Genomic DNA, 12,863 nt, shown 5'->3' with positions numbered 1-12,863 from the left:
ATAGGAAATTATTTGAGACTTTATTTTGTGTGCATATTTCATTTTATTGATTTTATAATGTACAGCACTTACTTGACAGCATTAGTGTGTGAAACCACCAAAAACCACACTTCTCCCAACACGGCACTTCTACCACTAATAAATATTACCTCGCCAAGAAATCCTACGGAGTCTATTGACTTTGACTTGCTGTTGGCACTGTCCCTCTTGCTAATTTGCCAATTCACTGTGAGCAGCAAGTTTTCCTGTAATAGACAGACAGTCCAGTCTCAAACAATTGGCTCCACCGAACAGGAGCCTCTCATAATGGGGTTTGATTTTCTCAACCGAAATTTCTGGAATAGGCCGTTTAGTCCCCAGCACACCAATTACAAGCGTCTTGTAGGGTGTGTGGAATTGTTTAAAAGCGAATTGCACCATACCATGGCTGTAATCAAATAAAAGGGTTACTCCAACCAAATAACAATGTTTTATTGCATCACTATTCTTGGTTATATTTTTGTGATTAAAGTTTTTATATATATATTTTTTTTTTCAATACAATAACAATAAACAGGGTTTTAAAGGCAAATACACAGGGATGTCCGAGTAGGACCACAAATACTGTCAGATCACAAATTGGTTCACGTTGGATACAGCAGCAGAAAATTTGATTCTAGTACTGTCTGCTAAGACCAAGAAGATAAGGCTATAGAGAATACATGACGCCAAATAACTGAAGACTACAAAAAACACACTCTGCTTTTGCAATTATGGTTTCCTACTTGTGTAGTGTAGGGTCAGAATTTGACGTGAGCTGCATGAATCCGTGGTTCAATCTTGCTTGTATCATCAATACAGGCTCGTGATGGTGGCATAATTGTGGGGAAGGGGTCTTTATTCACATTAAAAACAAAAAATCACTTCTCTAGAACTGGTAGTTCCTCATTTCCTCACCCCAGAGAAATGCTGTGTGATGTGGATATTCGGTCAGTTCTTCCTCATGCACACATGATGTGGATATGGTGCAATAGACAACATCTCGGCGTGTGTTGTTAAGCGGTACCCCTTAATATCTACGGGTATGCAGACTATTGTAGTAACAATACTATCCAAGGGAATTAAATAAAAGCTGACCTTAAGCTATCCAGTTATGGAAAGCATATCTATTGTTTAAGAACACCGTTGGACTCTCCCGTTAAAGACCGTACATTGTAATACGCTTTGATTTCTAGTAATGGCCGCCTATTAAGGGGCTCTGCGAACTCGCCTTTTTATTCTACCACCAATAACATCTTTACTGCTCTTTAACAGTCTATAACAATTTGCAAGGACGAACTACTTATATATTCTTTATATAGAAATGTTTTATCATCTTATGTACTCGGTGATCACTTTATTAGGATCACCGATCTAGTATAGGATTGGACGTCATTTTTCTTCCAGTACAACCTGAATTCTTAGCTGGATTAATGCTACAACAAGCTAAATGCATGTCTTTGGTCTATGCTGCTTAGATAGCATTATGCAGGGCTTTAGATTTTCACTAGACATGTGCATTTGTTTTGTTTAGAATCCAATTTCATAGAAATTTCAAAATTCGGCCTCAGCCAAAACACAACAAAACTTAGGGACTAAAACCGCAAAACTTATAAAACCGCTTCTCCCCCCCCCTCCCCTTAATTTTGATCTTTTAGCTGTTTACTAGATAGCTCCATAATCTGGAATCTCCATAATTAGGGATTCCAAGTTAAGGACTTATGTACCAAAAGCAACGAAAGATCGATCAAATTTAAGAAAAAAATATTTTAGTAAATAATTCAGAAACATAGAATGTGACGGCAGATAAGAACCATTCGGCCCAATTTTCTATATACTTTTATTAGTCCCTGTCCTTATCTTATAGTTAGGATAGCCTTATGCCCATCCCACGCATGCTTAAACTCCCTCACTGTGTTAACCTCTACCACTTCAGCTGGAAGGCTATTCCATGCATCCACTACCCTCTCAGTAAAGTAATGCTTCCTGAAATTATTTTTAAACCTTTGTCCCTCTAATTTAAGACTATGTCCTCTTGTTGTGGTAGTTTTTCTTCTTTTAAATATAGTCTCCTCCTTTACTGTGTTGATTCCCTTTATGTATTTAAATGTTTCTATCATATCCCCCCTGTCTCGTCTTTCCTCCAAGCTATACATGTTAAGTTCCTTTAACTTTTCCTTGTAAGTTTTATCCTGCAATCCATGAACCAGCTTAGTAGCCCTTCTCTGGACTCTCTCTAAAGTATCAATATCCTTCTGGAGATACGGTCTCCTGTACTGCGTACAGTACTCCAAGTGAGGTCTCACCAGTGTTCTGTACAATGGCATGAGCACCCTTTTTCTAGTGCCTCTCCTTATACAACCAAGCATTCTGCTAGCATTCCCTGCTGCTCTATTACATTGTCTGCCTACCTTTAAGTCATCAGAAATAATCACCCCTAAATCCCTTTCCTCAGATGTTGAATATTCTGTACTCTGCTCTTGGGTTTTTACGTCCAAGATGCATTATCTTGCACTTATCCACATTAAATGTCAGTTGCCACAACTCTGACCATTTTTCTAGTTTACCTAAATCATTTGCCATTTGGCTTGTCTCTCCTGGAACATCAACCCTGTTACATATCTTAGTATCTTAGTATCATCCGCAAAAAGACACACCTTACCATCAAGACCTTCTGCAATATCACTAATAAAAATATTAAAGAGAATGGGTCCAAGTACAGCTCCCGGAGGTACCCCACTGGTAACAAGCCCAAGCTCTGAATATACTCCATTGACTACAACCCTCTGTTGCCTGTCACTCAGCCACTGCCTCACCCATTCAACAATATTGGAATCCAAACTTAAAGATTGCAGTTTGGAATTGAATTTAGTACCCTAATTTCGGATTGCCCTATATAAACTTACTCCATTAGTGCGCTACATTACAGGTTGTGCTTTTTGTTAAAATTCACAACTATTTGTTCAAATTTGCTTTGCACACTATGTTGTTCCAATACAGCCAAAGGACATGATGCAGATTACTTGACACGCGCAGTGTCGGAGTTGGGCTGTTTATTTTGCAAGACAATGTGAAAACGGGGCCTTGCACCGTAGTGAAAAAGCCAAGAAGGAGGTTATATTGTCTGGAATGATTAGCCAGCACATCGTCTTCCTGTTACTGTATTTTCACTTCCTATTCATTGAACACAGTAAAAAGTACCTTTTCTTCCCTGTGGATTGAGTGTTCCTTTTTAATGGTAGCTTTAAAGTACCTTTCCAAGTTAAAGGGAACTGGAACTTCAATCAAGAGGGGGGGAAAAAAAAAATACGAACTCAAAGCTCTAACCACTTAAACCTATTGATAATCTGAATGTTTTTCTCATATTAATCCTTTTGAAACTCCAAGCTTTCAACCCATCCTGCACCATCTTCGAGTGGCGGGTCTGTTTTCCTGCACTAGATGCATCTTTGGGATACTGAGCACTGTATTGATAACCTGCACCACTGATGTGTGAGCGTTCAATGGAGCCAAGATGTGCAGTTTGAGACCATGCACCTCCTCCTTGTTTATCATTCAGAGCTCTAAATACAAGGCTTTTGGTTCATTCTGCTGTCATTATTTCTTCTATTTGACTTTAGTCTCTCAGCTGGTTCCGTATATTGCACTTTTTTTGTTTCTCTTCACCATGAGCTTGTATAGTTATTGCTTTGCTTACTGTCTTCATATCTACTTTTGGCTTCTACATTATCTGATATTATGCAACTTCTCTATATCTGCGTTTGGATCTCACATTGTGTATCCTGATTTGGGCTAAATAACTTTTCCAGATCTGATTATTTTAATATTGGGCACAAAGCACACCTTTTAATTGGATAATGCATCATTTTAGATGCAACCGGGTCCACTTGGTTTAGTTTGGTGAGAAAAGACCAATAGTAGGGTCTCATCTCCTACTAGTTATAAACAGATGGAAAAACTGCCAGTACAACTTTATTTTTATTAAAGTGGCAACGTGCGAATGATAAAGTCTACCTCAGGGCCGGATTAACATAGGGGCTGATGGAGCTGCAGCTCCAGGCCTAGGCCCATTTAAAAAAAATAAAAAAAATAAAAAATAAAAATCACACCCTACTCTTAGGCACTGGCACAGCTGATATTTGAGGCTGCCTGTCCAGTGCCAGTATTGCAGTAATACTGGCAATACAAATGCAGGTATTTTTCGCGGAAATTGCGGAAATTGCTCTGCAATACCAGCACACTGTGTGTGGAGAGAGGCAGGGATAGGAAATAACAGCATATCCCTCCCTGCCTTTCTCTACTACTCACTGATCCGTGGGAGAGCAGGTACACAGCACAGTCCAGACAGCAGCTCTACAGCTCAAGTAAGTGAGGGATGGGGGGAAAGGCAGCATGGAGACATGGGGACACTGTGACACTGAGAAACTAGGGGTTACTGGGAGCCCTGGGGACACTGGAAAAGACGGGGACACTGAGACACTAGGGGACTCTGGGAGAAATGGGGACACTGAGACATAGGGAGACACTAAGACATAGGGACATTGGGAGACACTTGGGACACAGTGTCCCCTAGTCTCCCAGTGTCCCCTAGTCTCCCTGTGTCCCCTAGTCTCCCTGTGTCTGTGTCCCCAAGTGAGACATGGGGACACTGGGAGAAATGGAAACACTTGGACACTGGGAGACTAGGGGACTGGGTGACATGGGGACACTGAGATACATAGGGACACTGGGTGACTTGCGAGACTGAGACACAGGGAAACAGGGAGACACCGGGAGCAGTCCATCTATACAGCAGAATCAAACTGTGAGTAGTTTGTTGGCGATTTTACCTTATGTCACTCCTGGTGATTTACATAATGTGATGTCACGCATAACTAATTATACAAATGTATAAGGCTGGTATTTTTTTCCAAGAAAGGTAGCAACCCTAACTACTCTTCACATACGCTTGCTTAACCCCTTAAGGACCAAACTTCTGGAATAAAAGGGAATCATGACATGTCAGATATGTCATGTGTCCTTAAGGGGGTTAAAGGAACACTATAGGGTCAGGAGCACAATCATGAATTTCAAACCTTATTATGTTAAAACCACCATTTAGCCCCCCTGGCCCCCTCTTGCCTCCCTAAATATAGTAAACTCTTACTTGTATTTAAGTCTGCAGCTGCTGGCTCTGTTCCCGTCTGCCTCTGAACTGAATATGTCTCCTGACATAATCAGAAGTGGTGGTCTGAGCAAATTACAATGCTTCCCCGTAGGATTGGCTGAGATTGTCAACTAGGCAGATCAGGGGCAGAGCCAGCACAAGTCAAAACAATCAGCATGTCCTCATGAAGATACATTGATTCAATGCATCTCTATGAGGAAAGTTCTGCATGCAGAGGGTGGAGACACTGGATGGCAGTGCTGCACACTAGGCAGTACTGCCTCAGGAGTCACCTCTAGCAGCCATCTAAGGAGTGGATATCAGAGTTATTTTCTCTGAAAAGAAAGTGTTTACTGCAAAAAAACCTGGAGGGAATGATTCTACTTACCAGAACAAATACAATAAGCTGTAGTTGTTCTGGTGACTATAGTGTCCTTTTAAGTTTGGAAGCTTAAGAGGGATGCATGGGAACAAAACCTGTGTGGACTGGCTGACCATAAAATTAGTTTAGATAATGCAGACTTTGGTCCCTAACACTGTGGCATGTCCCCTTTCTTCTACACTCACTACATACACATTTTCTCTGTCCCAGACTATATACCAGGAACTTCTGCCTGCTAGTAAGAAGGTAAGGAGACAAGTGGACCAGCGAGTGCTAGGGGACAGTCCTTAGAAAGTGTGGAGTAGGTGCATCATTTGATGCATTTATGTCAAGCTCAGGGTGCTGCCTGCATAGTATGCCCTTAGTTGGACACCCTGCAGGATTGGCAGGCAGCCTGAAATGCATTCATGCCAGTCTGACCTTCCAATTCTTTGGACAAACATGCCCCCTTTTTGGGCATGTTCACCCCTTTTGGCAGGTCTGGTCGTGTGATTTGTGCCAGTGGCACACCCTTTTACCGCGCCCATTGACTACCTGCTTCACTGGACACTGCTGTTAGGGGATATGGATTTACTTGAAAGATGAAAGCATAAATTAGAGAGAGATTAGCATAGAGCAGTGATGGCGAACCTTTTTGAGCCCGAGTGCCTAAACCGCAATACATGCCAACTTTTTTCCCCTCAAAGTGCCAACATGGCAATTAAACCTGAATACTGAGGTTTACGTTTAGCAAAAACTACTCGTACAGTTAACAACTTTCTTTCACAACAGAGTTCAATTATACAAATTTTAAATAATGATATAAATAAAGCTTATATTTATTAGCATCTCCAACAAATGCAATACATACACACAGACTGCTAAACACATTCACACACCAACTGCTTAATACATACACACACCGACACACAGACAGACTGCTAAATACACACACACACAAACACGCACACAGTCCGCTGAATACATGCACACTGCTGAATACACACACACACACACACTGCTGAGTACACAGTCTGCTGAGTACACACACACACACACACACTGCTGAGTACGCACGCAGTCTGCTGAGTACGCACGCAGTCTGCTGAGTACGCACGCAGTCTGCTGAGTACGCACGCAGTCTGCTGAGTACGCACGCAGTCTGCTGAGTACGCACGCAGTCTGCTGAATAAATAAAGACTGCTGAACACACACACACACATATACTGCATTGAGGGGTACAGTGTATGTGTTTGTGTGTAGTGGTGTGTGTGGGGGGGATAGTGGTGCTGTTTGTGGGGAGTTGGGGTGATGTGTGTGGGGGGGTGGGGTGATGTGTGTGGGGGGGTGGGGTGATGTGTGTGGGGGGGTGGGGTGATGTGTGTGGGGGGGTGGGGTGATGTGTGTGGGGGGGTGGGGTGATGTGTGTGGGGGGGTAGGGTGCTGTGTGTGTTTGGGGGAAGGGGTGCTGTGTGTGGGGGGTGTGGGTATGCAGCACAGGAGGACAGGTCCTGCAGCTCTCCTGTCCTCCCGCGCGATGCTGTGTGGAGCGTTGCCCTGGTAACACACGGCAACGCTCCACACAGCTCGAGGGAGGACAGGAGAGCTGCTTCCTTGTTCCCTCCCCCCTGCTTCCGGTCCTCCAGACACGGAAGCAGAGTAGGCACCTGCCGTTTCGGGTGCCTACTCTTCATTGATGGCAAACCTATGGCCGCGTGCCCACAGAGAGGGCCTGGCGTGCCACCTGTGGCACGCGTGCCATAGGTTCGCCATTACTGGCATAGAGTATGTGTTTTCGTATAGCTGCATCATTTGAGTTTCCCTCCAGCACCATCTCCATCAGATACATGACGCTTGGGAGGTATGATTGTTTCTGTTTTTGGTCGATAAGATTCTGTAAATAGGCCCATCATAATTGTCAGCACCAGGTCCACTGGGCTTTTAATCTGGCCCTGTTCTACCTCCGATAAATCGGTTATCCATCTTTCATGTTGACTCTTTGCATCATTCCTGCTTCCCATATGGACGCCGAACTTCATTCTTCGGTTACTCTGTCTGTTTGCAGACAATCTAAGGACCGGTACATGCTTCTGTCCTGTCTCTACAAAAGTGTTCGTGTTTGGCTAGCCTTGACCAAATCTGCGCAATAGCCATCAAATGTATGGATAAAATGTTTCACAAGTCTGAATCTTGGGCTTTTCTATGGGCTTTGAAGAATAAGAATGCTGTCACCATAAAATGTTAAACATAAAACCAGCACGGAGCTATAGGGAATAAGAACAGAAATTAGCCCTGCGTTCAAACGCCCTCTCCTCTTGGGTGGCTGCACCATGCGTATGGAGCTGCAGGGGATAATTAATTTCCAAGCTTTGCCTGATGCGCATACTGGCCCTACATGAAAATTCAAATAAAATTAAATCTAGTACAAGTTTAGTTAGCTACTTGGTTGTGCAGACATCTCTGGAGTGACCGTACCTCTTTAAATGGACATAGGGGCTTGCGATTGTGTGCACATAACTTTTCGGTTTTTGGTTTGTTCATGAAATTAAAGAGTCAATTCTCTGCACAGATGCTCATTCATAGGCTGATATAATTCAGTTGATGTTCTCCGCTTATAAATGAGCATCAGGATTGGCATCTGGCTTCTGCAACTTTGCCGAAGCTGAACGAGGTCCAGCTGCCATTACAGGAGTCTCGGCACTTGGTGGGATCAGGTATGAATGAAACTGTTGCAGAATGGTTTCCCCCATTACTGGAGAACTGCGCCACGGTAGGTCTCACATCATAACCACTACAGCTGGCCGAATTGATTACGATGCTTTGAGCAACTAAGGTTTGCTTTTTAGTTTTCAATTCGCAGCGGTTCGGAGATTCATGTATAAACTTCAGTCTGTCATTTTGTGCACCCTGTTTTATGTTTTGTCTCTTATTAGAATGCCCTCCGCACAACCTTCTTTTAGCCCAGTAGTTAAAACAAGATGTATTCTTGTCCCGATGCATCTGATTTATTTATTTTTATCTTCTATCTTTGTACTGTAGGATTTCCCCGCACTTCCACAGGTTACTTTCACCCCCTTTTGATTTGGATTTTTATTTGGCTTTGAGCTCAAAGCATTTGAAAGTTTGTAAACCTCATTACTAATTCAGAGGCAACGTCGTACTTCGAAGCTCCTTCTCTTTGTTTCAATCCTCTGCCTTCGTCAAGGCATCCCGTTGCAGGTCATATGAGGAGACGAATGAGTCAGATTTGAAAGTTTCTCACTGAAGTAAGAGGTTGCTCTGCTGTAACACGGATATTTTTTGTTAACGCATTTCCCTGGTGTTTGTTCACCTACGGGATTCTGATCGGAATTGTGCAGTAATTTTTCAGATTTGAATAAACTTCTTAAAGTACCACAAAAGTTACCAAGATCACTTCACCTCAAGACCACTGGGTGCAGTGGTCTTGCCATTTTAACCCTGCAATGTAAATAATTGCTGTTTTGCAAGGTTAAAGAGACACTATAGTCAGGTGAGTAGAATTATTCCCTTCAGGATTTTTGCAGTAAACGCTGTCTTTTCAGAGAAAATGCAGTGTTTACGTTAGACTAGGGATACCGCCACTGGCCACTCCTCAGAAGGCCACATTGTGCACCACTGACATTCAGTGTCTCCACCCTGAACTTTCCTTATAAAGATGCATTGATTCAATTCATCTCTATGAGGACATGGTGATTGGCCAGGGCTGTGTTTCACTTGTGCTGGCTCTGCCCCTGATCTGCTTCCTTGACATTCTCGGCCACTGCTATGGGAATGCACTGTGATTGGCTCAGAGAATCACTTCTGATGATGTCCTCCTCTTAAATCAAAACTGCTGATAGCGTTTGGTGCGCATGCTAAGTTCCAATCCATTGCTTCTCTTTGGGAAACAAAGGATATAAGGAGCTTGCGGTTGATGTCAGTTTGGATGCTGACAACACTGGAGGCAGAGATAGAGGCTGCAGCAGTGGAGTCTCGGTACTGCAAAGGAGGTGAGTAATCCTTTATTTTATTTGGATTCCTTTTTTTTTTTTTTAGGGGGACAAAGGAAGTAGACAGAAGGGGATTTATAGACCCCACCAAAAATTTTTTATTTTTGGTACTGTATATTCCCTTTAATTTCTAATTAAGTTTTGGGGATTCTAGTTATGGAATTATCCTGAGAGATTGTTAGACATGTTGTATTTGCTTTACATGCTGTGCTTTTTCCTTTCGTTATGTCGTGTGTTGTTTACTGTTTATTGCTGTCTACTGTGAAAATAAATCAGTCCTCTGGTAATTAATACATTGTTAAGCTACATTATCTACTACCAACTACTATTTATTGGGGAGGGGGTTGGGCACCATGTTACAAATATATTGGCAGTTCCATCATGGTATGTTTTTGTGGCATGATAATTAGCTCTGTGTTGTGTGTTTTATGTCTATTTTTTGGAATCCATAGCTTTAAAATTGGCCTAATTACAAAACAAAGAAAAGGGAACATTTTCTTACAGAACGGATAAAATTGCTTAGCTCAGCACCAGGAAATCCACATACTCCAGGACTGTTAAATCTGAATGTAGGAAAAAAATAAAGAAATGAGTGCTTCTTTTCCTTTTTTTTTTTTTTTTTTTTTAACTACACGTTTAACCCTGTTACTGCCTCAAGGGTTTACTTGTCAATGCTGCATAATTGCAGGTGGGTAGCTTTGTGTGTAAATTTGTATTGTGTACAAATATGCCTCTATGCAGTGCATGTACTGGCTAACAATTGTTCCAAGGGGTGCCATCTTTGAATCCTCTTTGTGAATGGATTCGACGTTTAGGGATGTTTCTGTCAAAGTTGAACTGCTAACGATACATCTTCATCCATTTTTTGATGCCCGCCTGCAACGTGCATTCAGTGCCAGGGTTCATGAATGTGCACTAGCACATAACCTTGGATTATACATTTTGTAAACATAACCTAAAATGCTTTCTTCCTATTTACGCTCTTGGAGAATTTTGCCTAGTCTGTTGGCACTATGTAATACAATTGCAAAAATATAAAAGTTTTTTTTTTTTTTCAATGCGTTTGGTAATTTGATTTTCTGTGGATGGACCCTCTGTATTATTTAACCTGAAAGTGTCCTTTGTGATATGCCTGAGAGTGTGTCTAATGTTACCCAGAAGCTGTTCCAGGTGAGAAATCATGGTGTTTTTGGAAGAACTGCCTAATTTCAGGCCCTAAAGGGGTCCCTACTATTCCCCGTGACAGTCTCTCTCTCCCACTCATTCCTTCACCTTGTAGGGTAGTAGCTGATCTATGCAGAGGTTCCTAGGACTCTCTAAAATAATGGGCAATGTCTTCCTGCCCCCCTTTTTAAGGGGAAAACAACAGGCTGAGTAGTTCCTATGATGTTTATTACACTGGGTGTCTGATAGAGGAATATTGTATCCATTTTCAATTTTGTTAATACAGAAGATGATGTGATTTGATTGGATGTATGTTTTGTGTTAATACAGTGTATATATTAACCTGCCCATTTTTCTACCCTATCTAGTGTGTGTTTCCTTGGAGTCTTGGCTCTGATCATAAGCTGGGCGTCCATGGGTCTGGAGCTAGCGGTTGCTGTGGTGAGTATTAAAAAATGTTCACACTTTTTTCCATCATGAGTGTGTTGTTTTTTTGTTGTTGTTTTTTTAAAGTCTTGCCTATCATACGGATATTAGCGTCCAGGTTGTTAATTCCCACACGGCATTTAAAAATTCTATCATTTGACATATTACATATCTCCAAAGTGTTCCTATTCTGGAGAAATGGTTCCAGTTAGCCCCGCCACACCCCCTAAAATGAAAGCTTCCTAATGTGGCCGTTTGAAAGGACCAGAGATATGGTATGGTTCTGCTGATGGACACAATACCTAACAATGCTAACAGGTGAAATGTCAATGGATGCCTCTTGGTATCACTGCTGGAATGGTTCAGAAGCAGTAGGGCCCTTTTGTGTGCTGTAAGTGCATGTTCAGTTAACCTTTTAAATAAACTGAGTACTAGAACGAATATTGTGATTTAACTACAGAATATGATGCTGCTTATAAGCCATGTTACCAATACCATCTAGCTTTGGAATGATGTAAAATCACTGCACACGTAATGTAATGCAATGTATTTTAGCTTGCTAATTGTCTCTTTGGGCTCATAAGGTGTTACTAGATTGAGTGTTGCTTCATTCAGTGATTCTTTGTTCGATGAACCGTTTATCATGAAGTATTAAGTGATTCCCAATGTTCTCAATTTCCGTTGCACATCAGACTGACAGAAGCTCTATTTTAATAACTGTGCATCATTTCAAATTGGAAGAAACATCTTTAATAAAACTGTAAACAATGGCGTTTTCAGGCCTAGACCTACAATGTGACAAAGAGACTTTAATGTGTCACATGGCACAAGGTGCAGAGCCTCCCCCCATGTGGAGAAATCTGCCTGGCAGCTGCTGTTTGAAAATAAAGGTTGTTGCTGTTTTTAGCAAGAAATAAGCTGGCTGTCTCTTTCCTTGCTGTAACTATCCAAGATCTGCTTTAAAGGACCGCTATAGTCACTCAGACCACTTCAGCTCAATGAAGTGGTCTGGGTGCCAGGTCCCCCAGGTTTTAACCCTGCAGCTGTAAACATAGCAGTTTCAGAGAAACTTTCAGCCCAGCGGGAGGGGGGGCCCTGAGGGATGGAAGGACCTAAGGATTATATAGTGCCAGGAAAACGAGTTTGTTTTCCTGGCACTATAGTGGTCCTTTAAAGTGAATGCTGGTGGATAAAGAGACTCCAAGCCCAGGTCATAGCACTTAGTATAGTGATCAGCTGTGCAAGCTAGTGGAAGTACCCACGGGCGATATTAGTCCATATAGTCACATACACACAATAAAAAATTAAAGCACAACTTTTTTACTTTAGTTTTAATGAATTTTAATGAATTCACTCATTCAGCTTTAAACTAATGTGTTTTTCCTATTAGTGTGCCTTTCTCACTCTCCCCCTCCTTTTCTCTCCTTTTCAAGGGCTCCAGTGACTTTTGTGTGAATCCTGACACCTTTGTCTCCAAAGTGGTAGAAGAAAAGTCTGTGCTGGGTGCAGGTGATTTTAATTTTATTTATTTTAAGCATGTTTCTTTGCCATCTGAAGTAGGTAAACTCTTCTTGCTCCTGTTAATTGCTGTGCCTTTCACAATAAAAAAATATATGAAAGAACAGGGTTTTTGGAGCAAATAAGAAGTTTTGGACGTGAATATCAGTTTATGCTCAACTATTTCAGAATCCGCATTAGGCAGTGCCCTTGCTATGCCAGTATCACTCCTGGAGGGGTT

At 41.9% G+C, this 12,863-nt stretch overlaps 1 protein-coding gene across 2 annotated transcripts in view; it reads left to right on the top strand.

The window, feature by feature from the left end:
* Positions 1–12,863, top strand: part of TTYH3 (tweety family member 3) — a 102,619-nt gene that overhangs the window by 58,996 nt on the left and 30,760 nt on the right. For both annotated transcript variants that reach the window (XM_063430437.1, XM_063430436.1), the window contains exons 6-7: positions 11,068–11,140; positions 12,559–12,634. In XM_063430437.1, coding sequence (XP_063286507.1) covers positions 11,068–11,140; positions 12,559–12,634 — 149 coding nt within the window. The remainder of the gene's footprint in view (positions 1–11,067; positions 11,141–12,558; positions 12,635–12,863) is intronic.

This window comes from Pelobates fuscus, chromosome 8 (assembly GCF_036172605.1).
Source record: "Pelobates fuscus isolate aPelFus1 chromosome 8, aPelFus1.pri, whole genome shotgun sequence".
In the NCBI taxonomy this organism is placed as follows: domain Eukaryota; kingdom Metazoa; phylum Chordata; class Amphibia; order Anura; family Pelobatidae; genus Pelobates; species Pelobates fuscus.
Note: the sequence above shows the minus strand (reverse complement) of the source record. Positions and strands in the feature narration are given on the sequence as shown.